At 29.9% G+C, this 23567-nt stretch overlaps 1 protein-coding gene across 2 annotated transcripts; it reads right to left on the minus strand.

Moving 5' to 3' along the window:
* Positions 1 to 4721: 4721 nt before the first annotated feature.
* Positions 4722 to 16281, minus strand: LOC113366768 (calcium-binding mitochondrial carrier protein SCaMC-2-A-like). 2 transcript variants are annotated; one of them, XM_026608424.1, is made up of 6 exons: positions 16068 to 16281; positions 6625 to 6783; positions 6369 to 6512; positions 6065 to 6288; positions 5452 to 5660; positions 4722 to 5379 (listed from the first exon to the last, which is right to left on the minus strand). In XM_026608424.1, exons 1-6 carry the CDS (start codon positions 16185 to 16187, stop codon positions 5198 to 5200), a joined length of 1038 nt encoding a protein of 345 aa, XP_026464209.1. In that variant the 5' UTR covers positions 16188 to 16281; the 3' UTR covers positions 4722 to 5197. The 2 variants fall into 2 exon arrangements, with proteins under 2 accessions (XP_026464209.1, XP_026464208.1); XM_026608423.1 differs by having other exon boundaries at positions 4722 to 5660.
* Positions 16282 to 23567: the final 7286 nt, after the last annotated feature.

A 23567-nucleotide genomic window follows, 5' to 3' on the forward strand; every position in this document is an offset into this window, starting at 1 on the left:
TTAGTAAATCGGATTTTTCGCGAAAGCAAACTCCTTCAAAAAGTTAAAATGGCAAAAACCAACTAAAAAATGGCAAAATACCCATGTGACCAAAATGTCACATTTTTATACATTGAACGTTTCGATTACATGCTTATTACAACATTGTCAATACGAGACACATTAATAAATTATTCCTTGCTCTTGGAGACATATTTTTCTTTATTTTAATGGACATTATAAATCAACAAGCATCGACTCACCAAATTCGGATTGCGTTGTATTTACCTATCGAACCTTGCAATATACAATTCTCATCAAACCCCTCAAACATAATTTTTATTTTTATGGACAACTACAGCACGTGTTCTTGATAAACGTTGCACTTTCAAAAACAAACGTTAGGCAAACTATATGTATCACATTATCACTGTTAAACATTCACAAAGTAATCACCGAACAACACACATAGGACTGTCGTTCATTATCTAACAAGTGGCAAATTGGCACTTCACATACCTAAGCACTGGGAAAACGTATAAACATTTGAAAATGTCTTAATTGTATTTCCACATGTACATTAGGTTTGTTTTAAGTTAACCATTTTTCATGTTTCAGTTGATGTTATGTTCCGTAACGTGCGCGTATGTGACAGCCGAACGCTACGGGCGTCGAGTGGACGCCGACCGACCGCCGACCGACCGCCGCAGTTGCCGAACGCGCGCGCCGTCGGCGGACAGGTACGGGCGGGGAGGACGGCGCCCGCCACTCCCGCAACTCCGCACGACCGATTATGACTCACGAAATAATTGATCATTTAAGTAAACACGTGAACACGGACGAGCACTTCGTTTTTATTCATCATCATATTATTTTATAACATTTTTTATACGATATATTTTGTATAATTGGTGATGGTATGGGAGATTATGCAAAATATCTATTCGCATATATCATTTTTATTCTTACTCTTGAGTAAATAATTTCGCACCTTTGATTAGAGTAAGAGTAAAATTTGATAAGAGGAAAATTAAAATTTCCCAAGATTTTATAAGAGCAAGAGTAAAATTCTATAAGAGTAGTAGTAAAATACTTAATAAGAGTTTTATTTATTTATTTATTTATTCATAAGCAAGCCGTAATCAATAATAATAGATATTATTTCAGGCTTTTGTCAAGCTTATTCATAGTTATTATTAAAAGGATAGTAATTTTATAATAATCATAGTAGCTGCACGAATTTCGCTTCTGAAAAAAAGAGCTGAAAAAAAGCATTCGAACATTAAATACAATGTTTATCATCAAGTTTATCATATTAAAGTCTATTTGACCACCAGTCACGCTCAAAATTCTTGCACAAGGTTGAGAGTTATACTCATTTAAAACCGTAAAAAATTTTAAATTAATAAAATAGCAATAAAAAAAAATTAAAAAAAAACATGGTTGTACAGGCGATCAAATGGTCAGACTACATAGATAAAAGATAAGGATTATGCAAGAAAATAGTTATTGAAATCAAATTGAGAAAATTCATTAATGTCATAAAAAAGCTAATTCTTTAAAAAGTTTAACTAGGAAAATTAAAATAATATATGCTATAATAAACTATAATAAACTAAAAGTAAGCAATTTAAACCAAGTTTGGGTTTTAGGGTGCGCAACATGAAGCATGTTCTAGATAAAGTTGGTGATAGTGAGATAGAGATATGATCAGACCATTTGAAATTGTTATTAATGTGGATACCAAAAAACTTTGATACTTGCGAAAAATTATATGCTGAATTATTGATGGTTAAAGAAGTAATATTATTGGATAAACGATTTTTTGTACAAAAAGATATGATTTGGGTCTTATCATTATTGAGGACTAGATTATTTTCACAAAACCATTTCGTTATTTCTGACATAACCAGAAATAACGAAATGGTTTTGTGAAAATAATTTAGTCCTCAATAATGATAAGACCCAAAACATCAAGTTATTAAGAATAATACTTATTAAGAATAATATCCTTTCGTCAAGCTCATTTGTATGGCATAAAGAACTGCCTGTATATATTTATTACACGTACAGCATGGACGGAATAATAATCGATTCTAATTAACAATCTATTTTGTTCGAAGTAGGCCTGAACCGATTGACTCACTGACACTGATTTGTTAAATAAATAAGAAATCAGCAAACGACAACTAATAATAAATATAAGCGTGATATTGATAAAAACAATAAAATAAATAGAGAATAAAAAAGTTAAATCAATTATAAATGAATCCACCCAGGTTTATTATAATATTCCATATATTCAGAGATCATTCTGGCGATTGGGATAAACCTACTGGACCTCACAAAATAGTGTGTTTGGGAAAAAGCTGCAATAATATCACCAATAAAGTAATATATTTTTCGTCAAATGTGTGCATATAATTTTTTGCCTAGGATTCTCAAATTATTCTCAAATTTTAGAAGTATTTCTCGCTTTTAGTCTACGCACATCTAGATACAAGGTTATGAAAAGGACATGTTTAAATTATTATCGTTATAATGTCTACTAGCAAGATAAAATTATATCATTTATCATTTATCTTACCTCGTAGCAGCTAGCGGAGCGCTTCATCCTGGACACAAGAGTTCCGCACGCCCTGATGGTGGCCGCAGAGCACTGCATGGGACACGAGCACAAATACATATTTTATTAAACATCCAAATCAATAACACTGTTATATGAAAATTCGATCGATCGATGTGAATTTCGCGATCGGTTTGTTCTAACTAAACTGAAGCGGGGTCAAGTACTCCGCATGACTCCCACAATTCGACATTTCACCAGGGGAATTCGATCATCAGCAACCAGAGCACGTGCGTTTTAACATTTTAAAAATGTGTATGCAACACAATCAGTGTGACATACATGTCCCCGACAAGATTTACCGTTTAACACTAAACTCGAGTAGATTTTTGCGGAACTTCAGCAATGCAACATCATTCATATCGCGGTACCTTATCGCAAATAAATTCTTTTGGCAATCGTGATGAAAATTCTTCAGGCGACCGATTAAAATCGACGAAGAATTAAAACACACCAGTTTTATTCAAGCGCACGTCCAAATTGTTTTAATTTCAATGCAACATAATAGGCCCCGTTTTCATACCCACTTCGACGACATCACATGTTTATATTTTGTTTACGTTTTGCATCACATATGTATTTTATAACATTGACAAAAGCAGCATACTGCTATTCAATGCAATATCATAAAAAACTAGGTGTAAGTTGCATTTTGTAAAATACAATCGACTGAATCAACTCTGTTTACAAAATTTTCAACTATTCAATGCAATTACCAATTGTATACAACAAAACTTCAAAACATCTGTAATCGTGTTAATTTAAAATAATTGCAATTGATTTGAAATATTGAAAAAAAAAATAGCAAATCAGATTTTATGACAATAAATTTCTCCTTTGGGAAGTGAAAACTAAACCCATTTATAAAACCAATTGAAGTCTAAATTTGTATTTGTATTCGCGCTAAAATTTATTACTAAAAGTGTGATTTTTAATGGGGAATGTAGGTGTTAAATAAAACCACAATTAAGATCAAATAGTAAATTTGTTTCTTTAAAGAACCAACAATAGACAATATCTGTTACAAGCAAGAGGTCACTTAGTGTTCTCAAATGCACACAGATCTTTTCAAAATTTTAAAATCCTAATTATTTCTAAAGATTGTAATTAACAGATTCATTTAATAACTCTGTTAAAGATTCTGATAGAACAACAAGTTAAATGTAAAATGCAATTATAGCAATAAATTTGAAAGATGGAATCGATATATTAAATCAAAATGTAATATAAATGAAACTATAATATAAAAAAGTTTTTTTTACCGTTATTCATTGTGTCCTAGGTACGGTTGAATAAATCATGAAAAAATGCATAAATGTTTTATATTTGAAAGAATTCATATTAATTATTATTTGCTATCTAATTACATTATAGTAGTTATCACTGGGTCATGAGTTTCAGTCCATGTTACATACAATATCCTTGTTTACAAATTCTTTTTTGGCAAAATATTGCAAATTCCGATCAATGATAACTGTTTAAACCAAAAAACAGTTCAGAAATGGAATGTTAGAAACCAGACTACATTCTATTCGCCTATTGTCACATAAGACTAGTTCTAATACGTACAATTGCCAATTTCCACCTCGTCTTTCACAAAACTAAATTATATTGCAAACATATCAAAATATTTGCTTACAATATAAACTAAGAATTACCTCTATACAGATTATAAAATTGCCTATAATTATTATAAGTATAGATATTTAAAAAAAACTACTTAAAATAAAGAAAACTTAAGCACCACTTTTGTTTACAAAGTAAAAAACATTTATCAGAAACATACAATAAAGATTCTAATATAGAATCATATAAATAACATTCATACTGCATTCAAATAATCATTCTATAAAAAATTAAGTTGCATTTAAGTTAATATTCTGTAAAAGAGAGGTTTGACCCTAAACAAGTTCGATACTCATGACGATTCACTCTTTTTCAGGAAGTAAAAACATGGACACTTTACCACAACTAGATGAAAAATATATTTATATATGTATATGTCTTTGTATAAGATAAAATTTTCATTTCTAGTTCATTATACCTAGCACCGTCCATTTAGAATGAACAATAGAAGAGCATTTTGTTAAATTTTTAAGTTATAATATAAATTTCGATTCGTAAATTTCAATATGCCTAAAAATTAATTTCAAATTAGATTTAATTGGTATATTTGTGCCTTTGCCTTAGCCTTAGCAATTAGGTACAACCAGACAATTTAGCACCAGTTTGATAAATGTCTGAAATGTACTTGGCTGTGTATGCAAATTTTAGGAATATTTAAAATGTCATGCAACATTAGGTACATATCGATCTTTCATTTAAAATAAGATGCAATATTTCGATTTACTTGAGAATTGTTATACTTATTAGATAACACAAATATATCAATAAATATAAAAACAGTTTTGCCTAATAAAATATATGCTAAACGTACAAATATATAATACAAATAAACTAGAAATAAATTATTATGTGCATGATTAATCGAGCGAATAACTTAGTATGATATAAACAAATAAATAAATTTTCTTCTGTACAAGTGCAGATTATGATTAAAAAGAAATTGTCCTACAGTCATGAAAAGATCCATTATGTCATGTTGACACCTAAGGCTCGACTGGAGTATTCATATACCACATAACTGATGGACACAGCCGGCATCACTTTTATGAAATTTGGCGTGATACCTCGATACAGGCCAAGCGGACCCTCTTTCTGAAGTATTGTTTTAACCATCCCCGACATTGTGCCAGATTCAGGAGTAGGCGTTACTAAAGTGAACAAACAAATCATAAACATGATAAAAGTAAAAACATAATAAGAAAAATCAATTTTGTATTTACCTTGTGCTTGTAGCCTCGTCCTAACCAAAGCTAGTGGATATGAACAAACTTGTCCTAGTGTACAAGAAGCTGACCCACATGCTAATAGTAACCAAAAGTTAGGTTCTTCATTTAATGAATGAGTCTTAAGGTATTTCTTTTTTAGTGTCTCGTAAACCGCCAAGTCAATTCCCGCATATGGAATTATTCCTAACATATTTGGAACATACCTAAAATAGAAAATATAAATTATAATGGTAAAAATAAAATAATATATAATTAATAAAATAATGGGAAGGATTCACTCTTCAAATTTAGAGAAGGGTGCTAGGTGTATAATGATGTACTTGCTCATCATTTTCGTTATTCGATTCAATTTGAATTAAAGAAGAGAAAAACCATCGAGAGTTTCTTTTAGAATTCATTATATGAAAGAGCAAAGAAGAGAGCAAGAGTTCTCTTTCAAATATAGCTAATAAAAATATTTTGTAAATAAGTAGGTAATGAATATTTTTAATTTAGATGTATAATATATACGACGAATTAATTTCATATAAACCTTTTGATCTAAAGAACTTGCTTCCAGAAAATATATATTAACAATATCGCAATTTGTAATTAAGATCTATCTTACCCCCTATAGAAACTTTTGAGTCCTTCCCTGGCGAATATTTTCTTGGCGGCATCTACGATTCCCGCATATTGTCCCGTTGTTCGGAGCGCCAGCCGCGTTTTTAAAACCTCTAAAGGATAAATAGCAGTCTGGCTGATGCAACCTGCTGTCGCTCCTGCAACAAATCGCTCTCCAATGCCCATAACTCGCGTGCTGTTGCCCTCACCGCGTAAAATACGTTTCACCTAGGGAAAAAATCAGATTGAAAATAGTGTTAAATATGAAACTAGCAAATTAGATTTATAAATTTAAATCTTAGAAATACCTTTTCGTATGCTGCGAATTTGATTGCAGATTCCGGTGCAATTTTGAGAACATTTATACCATTTCCTCTCCACAGCCCGGTCATACCTCCTTCCTTCATCATGCATCGATAGCAATCCATTATTCGAAGCTGCTGTGTTTGAACCTGCAATAGGAAATAAAATATCACCACTGGGCCAGAACCAACTTATAGCAGTATATAGAAAGAATTATTAATAATAACAATATAGTAGTTCGTAGATCCAATTATCCCTTACCTGAAGGAATACTTTTATCCTGTCCAGGGGAGCGGTGCACGTCCTGGACACGGCGCCGGCGACTCCGCCAGCAACGAGGTGCCGCCACCATTTCCCCGTCTGCATCTCCGATTGTGTGAAATCGTCCGGCACGTTGAGGTCCTCACCGATATCCAAATACTGGCGAAAGAAAGTATCGATCAGTTACACACAATCAAGAGGAATTATGTTTTAGTATAATAGATACTATAGTATTTAAAAATTCGTCTAGATATCATACACTATTACCCCATATACAGCCTAATTCGATATTTCGTCCTCTGTCGATTACGAAACTCGAACGTTTGTAAGACATCGTGTTAAAAATTATTTAATCCGCTTTTTTAGGTCTATAATTGCTACCGGTAAATTTTTAGCAAATTTCCCATTATCCAATATATACTTTTGGGTATTTTTGAATAAATTCATATGATTATCCGATTTTTTTAAATCATTTTTTTATTTTTTTTAAATGTTGACGTTTGATGAGAAGGAGGCTCTGGAATAATAATTTACTTAATAAACTTGTAATTTTTAGTTAGTCAGTTTTTTAATTAACTAGTCAGTTCAACATTTCAACAAATAAATATGATAATCAATAATATTAAAATATGATACATATTTCTATTTAGACATGAAGCAGTAATATGTATCCATGTATCCTCTATCTTCTGCTCGTTAACTTCACCATTTACAATTTCAAAAAAATAAGGAAGTAATCACCTATTAGCTTTCCCTAAAGCCGAACAAACAAGCATGTATAGTCTACGACATTTCTATAGTCTCCTACATTCGTATTTAGACCAAGAATAGTAAAGTAAATCGTCTGTTGTTTTCTGTTCGATTCGCGGAAAGTTTTCGCACAGTTTTATGCCGGTGGTCCCATCAAATTCCGCCGACCTCACTTGATCAACCCAGAGCTCACAATTTCCGTTACCAGTTTATTCCAAGGGCGGCCTTGAACTTTCGCACGATGTTAATAAAAGTCACATCACTAAATGGCATTCCGTGCAACAAATGAACCACCACTGACCGAAGTTTCAAGAAGATTAAGCACGTAATCTAATTAGATATTGTATTAATACAATAAAGTCCCATTACGGAGGTAAATATTTTCGAATCTAATGGCTTCTGTTAAGCAAATTAGCGTAGAGTTTGTTTAGTAAATTGCACACTATTAGATACACGTTATTTGCAAAATGGTAACGGGGAAGGTACGTAGATATCGACTCATCTTAAGCTTGTAAACAAATTAGATGAAGAACATTGTTGTAGAAATAATTATTTATACTGAATTATAATATGTCTTATTACACATAAATATTTACAAACTGTTCACGAAGGAAACCAATGGTTATCGTTCGTAGTTGTGATAACCTAGTTTGTGTTTTTTTCACTTGGATCTATATTTCTAAGTGGAAATGGATTAGAGTGGACACTACTGCTCGATATAAATCTGTCCGACAAAAATTAGAATCTGAAACTTTGTGGTTGCAAGTCACAGCTTTTTACCACTAAAAACGAGCTCGACATGCAAAAAAAAAAATGCAAAGATTTTTTCATTATTTAAATTGAATTAATCTTGATATATGTATAATGGAAAAAAATGTAACCAAGTATCAATATCTATCGTACGTATTCATTTTTGAATTCAACAGAAAATTGATTTAGTTTTATTCTAATTTAAAATAAATTTAAGCTGTAAATTTTACATTAACGTTATAATTACATTATAATTACATTTCGTTTAATTATAAAAACATTACATATATTTTTTTTGCATTTAACCAGATATCAAAGATCATTACATTAGAAATATAGGCAAAATATTATCGCAGTTATGTTTTTATTATAGATTATTAATTTACCTAAAGTTTTTTGTGTAAATATTAATTATTAATAATTTTGTTTGAAATACTTTACTTAACCGAAGAAGTATGGATAATCTACAGAAAATTGATATAATGTTTATTCAAATAAAAATAAGTTCAATAGGCCAACTATTTTTGGTTTAATTATAAAAAAAACATATTTCTTACATTATAAACCATGTATCACAAATATCAAAAATAATTTTCCATTAAATAAATTGTTATTCGCACTAATTTACTAATAAATTTATATTTTACCTTTACGAAGAAGTCTAAATAAAAATCCATATCTAACGTATCCATTTTGAATTCAACAGAAAATTTATTCAGTTCTTTTATTATATGAACCAGCCAACTATTTTACTGTATATCTTATATTCCTAAATTATTTAACTATATCACAATTATTCTACACACTAATTTTAAAATGATATGTTACGTATTTGTTCCACTTTGTATTCAATTACAATTTACTACTATTTGATTACATATATTTAAATAAAAAATATAGACAAAACTTAGTCAATTTATATATCACAGTACTTGAAGTCACTTGCATAGAGATAAACTATATATTACTTTTGAGGTTAATATTGCATAACCAACGGCAATTCACGATATAAAATTACAATAGAAAAGACAATGCGTGTAGAAAAATATAATGTTACATATGTCTTGTATAAAATTAAATTATCGATAAATCTCATGACACGAGGAGCGTGTGGAACGCCATTGTCAGCCGGTACGATCGTCGGACTGAATTTCCTGATACACTTTGTACTGTGTAAATTGGATTAAAATGTATTATTGTAAAAAGCTCCAGACGTAATATTATAGAATGTGAAAAGCGAACTGTGCTTGTCCCTTTTATCTTCGTTAAGTGCACATGTAGGAAGCCTACCTTCCATTCTATATATATAAAATTTCCATGGCACATGCGCCGAACGGACCGATTTTCAGACAACAGAAATGGCACTCGGAAGGGCGAGACGGAAACTTGGCTAACAAGTAACAGTAAGTAGTTCAGGAGGATTATTTGATGAGCTTTGAAACAATCCTTAGAAATATTAGTACCAAAGTTATAAAAGATATTTTAGTTATGTAACGGCCTATGTGGAAGACAACATGTATCACAAATTCATCGCTGATTGACCCCAGGAAAATGCGGGTTCACGATAGTAGAAATAAACGTAACATCTTAATATCTATTAACGTTCCTAATTTTTTACTAATTATAATTGAAAGTCATATACAATATTTATGAATAGAAATTAAAAGTAAAAAAATATAGTAAATTTTTATAAGGTGATCATACGTCGGGGACATTGACCGGGACAGTTCTGGATTTCCACTTGTGTCCCGGGTTCTTCTAAAAGCAAAATTTGTCCCGGATTATCTTATTGAGTGCCTGGCCTAAGTGCAATTTTTCAAAATAATTATAGAGAAAATTGAACAGAATTTTATGAATAAAAGCGAAAAAAGCATAGATCCAAAAATATAGCACATAAACGAGTGAGAGTTTTTACTAAAAGTCAGTAATTTTAATAAAATAATGATTTATTCAAAAAAAAAAAATTTAGCATCACCCCATTCTCAAGGATTAGAAAGACTAAAAATTAGCGTCACGATTTTGACTTTAAAAAATATGGCCACCTTAATTTTTATAAAAATGTGCAAGTTCTAGCACATAGGCATTCTATTAGAGGTCACAATATGTTTCAACTTGAAAAGACCCTAAATTTTGAGGTTGGCTGTTGAAAAGTTTATGCTTGTCAAAAGATTTTAAGACTATTTTGAATGAAGTTTGATTTAAGTTAATATTCTGTAAAAAATGTCGAGTCTTTAAATTTTACTATTTTATTTAGTAGTTACTAAATACTTAAGTTAAAAAAAATGAATAACTTAATAATATGTGAATCTTGAATAAAATAAATATCATGTGAATATACCATATTTATTCGAGCGAATAAATGTCTAAAAATAATTGAAAATAAAGTTTCTGAATAAAAATTAATAAATAATGTATAATATAATGACTACCATTTTTATATTCACAAGGCAATTAAATTAGCAGTTTTGCATATAGAATATCAAGTTTTAACATTTTGTAATGATTTATTTATTTATATCAATCAAAACTATCGAAATCTTGAGATAAAACAGTTCAGTATAAATCATAGAGAAATTAAACAAACATAATAAATGTAATATAAGGAAAACATCAAAATTAGGTAAAAAGTAGTAACAAGTGACAAATAGATAAATAAGAAGTAATGAATATAAATCTGCATTTCGTATATTGTATATTAAATATTCTTTTAAAAAGTATTTCAAGCTATAACAAACACTGTATTATAAATATTCGATATTTGCATTTGTGAAGATAAACGAACTATGCAAAACAAGAAAATATTTGAATGTGCATTCAAATTTATCTATACCTCTGTATTATCTATAATAATAGAAAATATATGTCCCCGTAAAGAGAATTTTCATAAGAATAACCAGGTCATTCGGGTAATAGAAATCGGTAAAAGTCATCACTCAGTATTTCCATAAGAATAAAAGATACATTCAAAGCATTACATATATATATAGTTGATGTTGGCTTTGGTATTATCAGAGTTTAATAATCAGGCGAAACATCAATACAACAAAAACATGATTTGAAATTTTTTTATTCATTTGATTATAATGCATTTAAGACGAGTTGCATTGAGTGTCGCATTGTCGACAGCATGTTAAATAAATATTTAGTATCGGTTTTGTCTTTTTGAAAACACATATTGTGTGGATTCAATTACATGAAGCCGCACAACTCAAAACAATCACAAAACAAGAAATGATATCGGTTGCAGACATGAAATGCACTTATGCAACTTCTTCAAAGGCGAATAGACTCAAATTCTGGTTGAGACTAGTTCAGGAAAAGGAAAATAAAGTATCCTAAAAGCAATACTAAAGGAATAGTAATGTTTAATTTTTATTAACTTTGGTTTAAAATTGATCAGATCAATTAAATAAAGCCTAAAGCTGGTTTCAAAATCTGATCCACTAATCATCACAAATTAGAAAATCGCCCCAATTAAATAGTTGCTCTGGTGCTCCTTACACCAGATTTAAGGACTTGAAAAAAAATTATGGCCTATTAATTTGATCTAGTAATTTGTACCAAATAGAAATTACCACTGGCGTAACAACTGTATATAATTATATTTAAATCATGTAATCAGAAAACTAATAGAATGTAGTTGATAGTTCGAGAGTCAAATTAAGTCAAACATTGAATAAGTGAAGAATATATAAAAAAAATGAAAAGAACGACATTTATTTGTTTTATTTGTTAAAATAATAATTTCGAAATAACTTCATATAATGAACAGAATGTAAATAATATATATTGGTAAATAAAAAATATGGTTATGTTAAAGCTCAAGTATGAACCCATTTAAAAAAATTGATCATAATTCTTCATTAATTTTATATTACTTGACATAATATTAGTACAAATGATATTGCCATTTTTATAAAGATAATTTTTAATGATTTGACTTTTGAAATATAAATTCAAGAGTCTTCTCGGTAAGATTAGTGCGACTTGTATATTCTTGGTATTAAATTTCAAAGTTTAATTTTGATAAGCGCCACGCATGTGTTTTTTTCTTATCAAATTAAACGACGTATAAATTGTACTATGAGTTTGATAAAAATCTGGCATGTCAGTAAAATGACGAAATTCGCGACAGTAGAGGAAATAGAAATACGCCTTTTAAATAATACGCAAAAGTTGTTTTTTATTAATATAATATTACTTTGTACTATTACGTCTGTAATGCAACAATTTTGTATCATATTCTTGTCCTTGACCATATCAAATAAATTGAACTGCAGAATGTCACAAGGAAATGCATTGCCGTGTGACCAGATATATAACTTATACGCATTTGATAATTTGCCAGGAAAAAAATTCTTTATTCCTGCCATAACTGTCTGGCGCTCAAGGTCTTCATAATTATGATCAGACGAAATCGACGTTATTTGTTTATTTGAAAAATAAATAAGAAATATTGAAAATAAATATTTTGATCAAGTAACTCACAAGTTTAATAGTTTCTTTTCGAGAAAGAAATTAAGATCCAAAAGCTGAATTCCATGTCTGAACATCAGACAGTCTGGATCAAATCAATCAATTTAGAGATCTAATGTGTTCACTAGTGAAAATACCCCTGTCACGACAGTTCAGCACCAAATTAGAAATATTTTATCATTATTGGAAAAATTCTAATAATAAACATAAATCAAATATAGACGAAAATCTTTTCCAGAAGGGGATTATCACAACAGCTCGAAAGTTCTGATTGCTGTTCAAGAAAAAACAATTATATTAAATAATTCGTGTTATGTCTCTAATTTGGTAATCTCCATTAGTTTTTGTATTTGACCTGATTATTTATTACCATGATAGATAATAAAATACCACTAAAGATGCGCCATAAAAAATCGTTAAACCCCAGAGTTCTCCAAACTTCTAAGACTTCAACAGTTGAGCGTTTGCCAATTTTTTTCCCATAATATGATTAGAGAAGACATAAAAAATAAATTCGAATGCAGCCGCATAGCAACCGATGTTTTGCATTTATTCCAACATTGCAATGTGCCAATAACATAACTTGCGCACGCATTTCAGTCCAAGTTATTTGTTGTATCTGCTAGTATTTGTTTATATTATATATTTAAATAAAATAAACCGATAATAATCTGCATGATATTTATTTGTTTAAAATACTTGCTAACAAAAGAAACAAAAAATACAACCGTGGGGAAGGAACAGATTTGAGGTCATGGAATTAGACTAAAAATTTCAGGGCAATGTTTTGGCCTATCAAGCTTAAATTAATACAAGATCTATGATTAAAATGGAAAATCTATGGGATTACATCTAGTTTTATTTTTCGATTCCTTTTTTGAATGATTACTAAAATTGTATTTCACGTTTCAAATGGCTGAAAACATTGTAAACCCGTTAAATGTTTGCTTAGTTAAATTAAATTAAAATTACAACTCATCTCCAGAGAAACATTAGTAAAGTATACTTAAGTAAGTGTTCGACAAAACACATTTCGATAATTAGGTTTTTATTTGTTACCGCTAAATTGAATTCATAAATATTATCACAACTTGTTATTCAGTAAAACTTGTGCAATAATTTGAATAATTATCTAGTATAGAGTCAAATATTTACGTAAACAATGCAATAGAGACAAAATGGATGTTGACTCGTTTTCGCAATGAAGACAAAAATCAATATTAAATCATTTTCGCAATAACGCCAAAAAAATATTTCTGAGATGATAAAAAGTATTTTTCATACATCGTGTCAATAACAGACAAATTTATCTGTCTAAAATTATTACTAATCTGTGTTATAATCGGTCAATTTGATAATTTGGTACAATATTCAGTATCATCAAAAAATTTGTATAGCAACCGTTTCTACTAGGATAAATTGAAATTTATCGGTCGTTCAGAAATATAAAATTTATAGTAAAACTGGGCTATTTGTGTCAATAAGGAAATTCAGTTTAAAAATTTACATACGCGTATTTTATTCCGGATATATTTACAATACAACAAAGTACGTTTCAGATTCAGGTCAATTTAAAATTAAATCACAATCTATCACATTTGAATCGTTTTTATTATACTGTTTGGAGTCTTTCCAACAAATCTAATGACATAACGATTATAAAATTGGCAAGTGCGAAAGTGGCTTTAGGAGAAATATTGGAATTTTGTCATTTTTAACGAGCGCCAAATTCATCGACAAGAGGCTATGAAATTCTGAAGTAACAGAGAGACGAGGGAACGCTAAACTCTCTCTTCAAACAGAAAAACTAATACATGGGCGAGGTGGTCGTCAAACTGTGTAGACTAATAGAAAAGACACACAAACGAAAAAAATCTGATATATATACAATTAGTAGATGATTTTTATTAATAGATGATCACGAACTACCACGAACATTATATAGAATTGTTTTGTACCGCATGAAATTACATTTCAAACCAAATACTTCTAAAAGACGCTTTGCCGAAGGTTGCTTCATTCAACTTAACAACAAATAAACAAAATGACGGTAACTATAAAATAATCATTGTTCATTTCTCAAATATGGTTTAAAAAACTAAATGAGAGAGAACGCAACGAGAATTTTTTTCTCATATTTTAACAGCAATCAGAACCTTAGGCCTTATGAGCTGTTGAGCTGAAACTTCTCCTTACTTCAAATATGGATGGATTAAGCATTGGGTTATCATTTAAAAATACGATGATTTTAGAATTAATCTAATATGATTGACTTTTTATTGGTGCAGCAATGCCGGAAAAGAGCTGTTTTCACTTGGAAAATTATTTCAAGTAAAAACCGTTGTTATTACTGATATAACGTAAATTATGCAATAATAATTTTGTAATATTTTTGTGAATGTTTTTCTCGATATAGGCCGAGAAGTATGGATTCCATAAAACAAATCCAATTTTACTATTCAGTTAAAAAATCGAAATGAAAATAATTTACTTAATTTAAAATTTTTTTATAAAAAAAACTAAAAGCATTCGAGTTTTATCATATTTTATTAAGTTAATCTTAGCAATAATCGTGCCTTTGACAAAATCGTTAAAATTACTATAAAAGAATCATCAGTTTAGGCTCACAAGGGTTAAATTTACAATGCTCCATTATTTCCGAACAGTATTCAAATATTACAAGTTTTAGGTAAAGTGTATATTTCAATAGCCAAGAATTTATAGAAGTTGTGCATTTGTCGATGTATAAAATGATAAAATAACAATTTAATGACAGTGGCTCCTCTTCAATCGAAATAGACTTGTTCACACAATTGCATGGTATAGTTTCATATGCCAAGTGAGTTTGGATATACGGTACATTGTACTGTACATTAAATTGGTTACAGCGAAATCGCAATGAATCACACATGTCATTGGAATTCACAGATTAAGAATCCCCGGCGATCGTCAGAAATTCTTACACACACCTCTTCAAAGGTCTACGCGTACGCAACCGTATGATTCACTACATCTGTCGCTAGGCAGAATTCTTAATTTATTCCATGTGCAATCCCGATATACAAATATGGAAAATATAGTCAAACAGTTTATATTTTTCGTCACAATAAAAAGAAGACACGATTCTATATAATAGTGCCAGTGGATTTCCAAATACGCGAAACTTTCAATTTTTAAGTGGAAGCCGCGTCCTTCGGAACGGGTCATTAGTTATTCAACAGAATGCGCTGGGCCAAAGACATGTTAAGGAAAATTACGCTATATTATCTAACAATACAAACAGAATGATTATCAAAGCAAGTGACATTTCCTGTTATATTGAATGAAGAAGTCTAGATGCTTCCATGGCCAGGCATGCGCGTTCGACCCGATCTAGACGCCGGTAACCGCTTTCCACGTTGTAATGTAGGTTATAATTTACTACCAGTAATCAATTAAAAACTAATCAATTACAATTACCAACGTACATTTATCCTGGCAAGAAGCTCATAAAATATATACACAGAGTCCTCCACGATGTCGTAACCAACAGGTAATTGTTCTAGCCCCATTGCTGCAACTTTTTTCATCATACTGCTTTCTTTCATAGGAAAAACACTACCGTACCAATTATCAAAAATAACAGTTTAAAATATTTAAATATCACAGATCACAATCACGAATTCACTTGTGGTTTTCAATATAAAATAGTAATTTCCAATCAGGCAGCAGGATTAATTTGGCCCCAGAGCGATGGTTTTTGACACAGTTGAACCGATTCTTGACGGATTTTTTAAATGAAATTGTTGCAGAACAAACGAGTAAAAAACGCGTAAGAATCCGAGTGCGCGCAACGCGCACGAGTCAGCTTTCGGCTTATGACTGAGCGGAACGACTGACAGACATGTGCCAGGAGGACGAGGTATGGCTAGCCGCTAGCCGCTAGCTTGACGAGCGATGCCATGTGACTCCCCACCTCTTTTCCCTCTTCGAGGAGTTTAAAAACCAAATTTTACTAGATAAGAGTTGTTTAACGGTTTCCCAAACATGCATTTTTTATCAAATTGTAACATATTTAAAGAGGTATTCTAGTGTGAAAATTACAAAAACTACAGGAGTGTATGGCATCGTGCCTTAAGACAAATTACTGGAACTTCCCGTACCGTAACGAAATGATCACGGAATATTAAATGTTTTCATATAGATTTTTATAAATATTGTAACATTGTCTAATATTTATAAGAATTATATAAACTGAATTGCAAAGTTGAAATTATTTGTTTGAAGTATATTAGATTAGGACTATAGTCAAAATTAAAAATAAAATCTGAATTATTTTCGATATGCAAAAATTTTTTTAAAAAAAAAAAGCGCTAACAATTTTTTTTACCAAAATCAATTATTTTGTTAAGACAAGCAGAAAATTCTTTAAATCATTTAAATCGGACGCTTAGTTCTCTCAAAAACTGATTTTTTTTACATATTTAGCTCCGTAACTTCGAAATGGCTGGGCCTGCCTTTGCCAAAAACTAATAAACACTTCTCCCAATCATTACTAATTGAATGTTTTTTAGATCATTCAAATCGGATGCTCCGTTCTCTCAAAACTCGATTTCTATTTTCTGCACTCTTTGCTCTTTATCTCCGTAACTGCTGGACCTGCCTTTGCCAAAACTTATCAGCACATCTCCTCATCAATAGTAATCCAATGTTTTTTGAACCATTTAAATCGGTTGATCCATACGCCCGAAAACGTGAGTGGAAATTTGTATCCATACATACACACACACACACACATCCATTTTGTCTGAGGTATGCCAAAATGTTCAGAAACCTTCAAAACGTCGAGAAATGTAAAAATTTTCAATTTCGATTTTTGGCCCATTACAATAACTTACCCTAGGGAAGTTAAAAAATCGTATTGTCAAAGATTATCTAACTAATACGAATACCTGTACGAGAGGATTTTTTTAAATTTCAATTATTTTTGGAGATACGGCTATTGACTATAATAATCCTCTTCTATTTTATTCCTTTTGCATAACTTTAAACGCGTTTTTCTCAAAACCGTTTTTTTCAATGTGGTGCTCATGATTTCTCGAGTTCTACTGAACCGATTTACTTAAAACTTTCAGAGAATCTTCTTTATAGACTCCTCTCTGGTATATATTAGACTCATCCTCAAATTTCAATGTTTACTATTTTTTAAAATTCGAATTTTGAGATGTCCCCACTTCAACAACTGCTCACTCCTAAATTTGATACCTTTTTTTTACTTTATTTTTTGATAGTTATGAAAAAAATAATAGGAAAAAATGGATTGCAGTGATTAAAAATGACCTAAATATCTCTACACTAGAATATCCGCTTAAAATATTTATGTCCCAAATAAAATAAAGTATAGATAAAATTGTACAAGAACAATTGTGAAATTCAATTAAAATGCGCTGCATTGGCATACAAGTTTCAAGGCGTAGGAGTAAAACTAATAATACTAGATTTATCTCGAATGAGTTCAGAATTCTCTCTGCCTTGAATTAGTTCAATTTTCTTACAGGAGTTTCAATCTACAATATGGCAGACTTTTCTAGTGCGTAGGTGTGTAAAGCAAATAATAAAACATTTATCTAAAAGGAAGGAGTTCCTTTGCAGTGGAGCAAATAATTGCAAATAAACGCGTTGAAGTTCATATGGCTAGGCCGCGCAAAAACTCTCAAGAACATTCTATGAATATAACATTGAAATAAAGCATAGACTGTCGAGCAACTTTCTTTATTCGCTTTGCAAATATCCAACATCTATAACATTGAGAAATAGAAATAGAACATTAATTTGCTTAAAAAAGACAACGAAAGCATTTTTTATTTGAAATTTCAAATTTATCATTATAAACTTAACAATATAAATAATGAATTCCAATAGAAAACACTGCAATTTAACTGGATGTTCAAATTCACATTGGAAACGGTTCATCCTTGCCAAGCCTAAGCAAATTGATCTCAAACTCTTATATTTAATTTGGCTCATTGATTGTAAAAATTATCTATTGATAATAGGCTTTTGATAAGACCATAAATAAAAGTTTCAATTTAAAACTATATATATTTATGGAAGCTAACGTAAGAATGTTGTAAACCAAATGTGAAACTAATCAACGCCTACAATCCAATGATTTAAAGACAATTACTATGGTCCATGGTAACAAAATCTACACGATGCCTTCAACATCGCTTTTGTAATAGACGTGATCAAGAATAGCAATTTTAATTCATTACAAAAATTCACTGCCATCCTAATCCAAGAAGTTGCTCATTTACATGATATTCCGTCCAACAAGAAACTGTCAATAGATTTATTGTAATAAAAATGAATTCCATGGTCAATACCTGATGAGAGTTATCTCTAATATTTTTTGTTTATGCAATTGTTTGAAAAATTGTGAAAAATCTATAAATATATTACAAAGATTACTAAATCATGTAGCTAAATTCATAATTTATCTACAGAAACTAGACGACCAACTCATCCTTTTCATTATTCATATAAAGTGTTATCCGATACGTTCAATGTGGATAAGCATGACTTGTTCTATAAGAGAAATCGATTCTAACCAACATTATAATTGAACATGTACTAGAATTAAATTCATTATAAAGTAATTATCAGAAATAACAATTACAAGTTTAACTTTCTGAATTTCCAAACATAATTGAGTTGTTATTAAAAGTATTCTATAATATTTCCCAAAACAATTTTATCTGACAAATATCAGTAATCCCAACGTATTCTAAATGGTAAATAATAAAGATATGAATGTGTATAATTTTCTAATAAAACTATACTATATATAATTTACTATGAAATATTTCATTAAAATGCTGAGAATGATTTTTGTTCGCATGGCAGATTCCAAGAGAATGGTATATAAAAGGTGAAAGTGATTTTGTACGAATGTCGACGCGTTCACCTTGCCAATAGTCATATAAATGATTTTTAAAAACCATCTTAATGTAACAACTTACGTAGTTGAATTAATAAGTCTTTTTAATCAAAAATCTAGAAAAAGGAGCAATTTTTCAAGTAGTTTCTATTATATCACATATTATATATATATTATATATATATATATATATATATATATATATACATATCAATTATTTAATCTCCATAATATTAAACAACAAATTTTTAACAATGTTGTGCTGAGTTTGTTTAATTTATAATAAGTATTGGCGGTATCGCAAACACGCTGCAATTACCTATAAATAAATCACTTGCAAATGTTTTATCAACAAATAATTGATACAAACAAATCATTTGCATTGATTTACGAGTGCTCCATATATAAAATGTATAAAAGTCACGATGACATATCGATAATGTTTGTTATGTAAGTCAAGTTCGAGGCGACATAGTAATAAACGCAAAACACATAGTATCAGATGCAATCATTTAATTAGATTGATTAATAAATGTTGTTGTTTATTTAGGAAAATAAAAAAAATCTTCCGAGTGATTTTTCATAATTATTTTACCTAACTATTCCGTTGGGTGTTGTCCCCGCCTCATCTAGGATTCTGTTTAAGAAATGGGATACTTCGATATGATTTTCTAAGTACACATGCTTAAATAACTTAGAGTGTATCATATTATATTTTCATAACATCAGCAAGTAATTTTAGATATAATTTCTATACATTGTCAAGTGGTTAACAGTTATCTGTCACCTATGTATATAATGATCTGGTAAATGAATTTGCATCTTCATTAGTAAAAATAGTTGTGTGATGTAATCGATTATTTATTATGTTACTGCATTTGGCAACGAGCCAAGAAAATAGATATTTGGTTAAGAATCAAAATGTAGAAGAAAAATATGTATGTGTGTGTGTGTGTATGTATGTATATCACTTGTCTGAGTATAAAAATCCCGCACTACACACTTCTTGATATCAAGCAGTAGTGATATGCAAAAATTAAGCAGGCTAAAGTATGGAAATAAAGATATTGTATGGTAAAAGACCAATATGGTGTAGAACATTCAATAGATTATGATACAAAAAGTATAAAATAAAACAAAAGAATTTGGTAACAATTGATTTAGTGTGAAAATATTGGATAGAATACAATAATTGCCTTTTTCTATTATAGAACATCAGCATTTTTTTATAGTACTTGGAATGTCTAAATCGAATGCCGATCCAGTAATTGGACGTCTGGGTATAAAAATAAAAATATAAAAAATAAAATATGATATAAATAAAAAATAAATCTTTCATATTTTTCTGACTTTAAGCTGTGAATATAATTTTAATTTCTATTCAAACAATTTATAAAAAAGAAGTATATTTTATAGTGCTATTAAAAAATCAATATATAGATTGTCCGTAATTCTAGTTCTATCGTATGGTGTATATAGGCAGAAAAAATATCTTGAGATATATTAAGTTGATATATATATATATATATATATATATATATATATATATATATAAGAAAAATATAAGGGAAAAATTCGCGCACATGAAGGGGTGCATTTATTAGAGTTCAGGCGGCAACAGCGCGATTGCATCAATGATGGATTCGTCTATTTGAGAATATTGCAGCTAGTAATATTGTATTTATAGTAATTTATTAATATATAATTCAGAGTATATATGTTCAGAAAATAAATCTTTTGCTCCTCAGTTTGCATTAAGAAAATGATTAAACTATGGTTCAAATGGGCTTGAACAGTTATTTAATAAATGATCACAAGATTGTTTGCAGATTTGCCTCGACACGCCTCGTAAAGAGATATTTCACTTGGTATTATTTAGATACATAGTCTCACTACTACGTGATATCAAGCTCCGAAGTGGTTATTACCAGGAACCAGGTTGCTGGATCAAGCCCTACCAGAGTCACATTCAGCTCTCTGTGTAAATTTGGATACAAAGGCTACATAAGATCATACTGGTACGAAAAATAAGGTACGCAGTAGTAATAGGTAATTTGAAAAGTGGACTTGTAATACTACTGGTTCATATACTGGTAATATATGAGTAGTATGGACATATGTGAAAAAGTGAAGATGGTCCAATGTGCTTCACCAAACAGCGTAGGTACTAGGCACCCTAAAATTAAATATTTTACGTCGATTATTTGAATTACTAATGTGACAATTACTGTTCTCCTCGCTCCAAATCTCACCAGATTTTCGATGAAGTATGTCATCAGCGAGATGTTTACTTTACATCGATCACTTTCTGAGCACGCGGTATGAAGATTTAAAGTTCAGATTCCTTGGAAAAATTTACTTATATTTACTGATACAATTATACATAATACATTGTATGTATGTGTATCCATGGCGTATCATCAAATATAAAATGAACGTCAATCGATTTATCATGTGGAACTATTGACCACTACGTAGAAAATAATATAAACGTCAAGATTTGATAAAGTCCACTTAGACATAACTAATCGATTTTTCATGGCTAATCAAAACATTAAAATACTCAAATTGAACATTGCAAATGATTTTGTTGGTGAAGATTGAATTTGCGCGGGAAAATATTTAGTAAATTAGTTATGTATAATTTTTATTCAATTGACGTATGTTTTGAAGATAAGATCCAGAAAATGCAAACAAAGAAATATATGAATAATCACGTAAAATGTTCATCAACACGTCACTCGGTTATCAGCAGTTTCAACTGGTTTAGATTTTGTCTCGTGTCGCCAAACACTTGACTAGTTGCCAAGATTGAAAGGCCAAGAAATTCAGCAATGATCCACAGAATATGATAGTAAATCAATTACTGATCGAACTAGGTGTAAGTGGTATTTTCTCTGAATTATAAAGCAACAGCTCATCGTACAAAACTTGAACCACCACCTCAATCCTTATGAAAGTTTGTAAAATGCATTCCACCCGCTAAAGAAGGCACCACCACTGCCTTCTTTCTTCTTTCATCTTTAATAATTCAAATAAATAATAAATTGTCATGATTCTATATATCCCAAAGACAACTTTCCCACAGAATACCATCTGTGTTTCTTTCTATTTAAAATCAACAAAGTTGCGACTTTTGGCACCGAGCACGCCGCTAAAGAAAATAATTGAAAGTTTACATAATCCCGCACATGCACACTGCTAATTTTTTATAATTAAAATATTTACCTAAGTAATTTTACGACTAATTTAGACACATCGACTGGGAATCGATAAAAATGTAGAGTTTTATAATTACTGCAAAAATCTATTAATAAATTTAGCGTAATTCAATGTTTGTAAACATTCCAACCGAATCGCTATTTATTGGCATCTTTACAAAATCTATCAACTTGGAGAAGAGAAATAACTATATCGGCGATTTCTTTGCCCGTGGTAAAAATAAAACGTTGAGATGAATTGTAATTTGTAGAAACAGCCAGAAATGATATATTGATACATCTTCAATAAAGAAATATTTATTAACACTTCATAAATAATAAAATGATTTATGGTCATTTATTACCGATAATTTTCATATTTTTGCTTACGAAAACACGAGCATTACAATGCCAAAAACTTCCATCATTATCATTTATTAAAAAGAAACAAAATAACAAAAACAATAATTGAAAGATAAAACAAAACGAGCTGATATACTTTCAAAATACCTTGCCGAGATAATATTACAATGTACATACTAAATTGCTGGATTATTTTTATTTTACGGCGTGCAAACAAAATTAGAGAATGATAACGATGTTTATCAGATTTTTTAAAGAAAATACCTAAGTTTATAATACAAAGTTCAATATTCCGGCAGGACTGATTAAAAAAAAATCAGTTGTTTCAATAAATTCATAAATGGAAATTTTATATTGCATACAGAGATTCGTACAAAAAATTTTAAAATGAGGATATTACTAAAAATTTCTATTTTACTGATGCCTGTTCAATATTTAACAACTGTTGGAAAAACAAACAAAATAAAATCTAAATTAAGAAATAA

The sequence above is a fragment of the Ctenocephalides felis genome, unplaced genomic scaffold (assembly GCF_003426905.1).
Source record: "Ctenocephalides felis isolate EL2017-DRISC unplaced genomic scaffold, ASM342690v1 CF-g0.4_SCAFFOLD_01170, whole genome shotgun sequence".
Taxonomy (NCBI): Eukaryota; Metazoa; Arthropoda; class Insecta; order Siphonaptera; family Pulicidae; genus Ctenocephalides; species Ctenocephalides felis.

What these genes read in the sequence shown, in the direction of transcription:
- LOC113366768 (XM_026608423.1), bottom strand. Translation starts at nt 16,187, where the DNA reads ATGAAAGAAAGCAGTATGATGAAAAAAGTTGCAGCAATGGGGCTAGAA. An exon ending in AGCTTCTTGCCAGGATAAAT is followed by an intron (nt 6,784 to 16,067) that starts GTACGTTGGTAA and finishes TTCTTTCGCCAG; the next exon opens with TATTTGGATATCGGTGAGGA. An exon ending in AATTCGCAGCATACGAAAAG is followed by an intron (nt 6,289 to 6,368) that starts GTATTTCTAAGA and finishes TTTTTTCCCTAG; the next exon opens with GTGAAACGTATTTTACGCGG.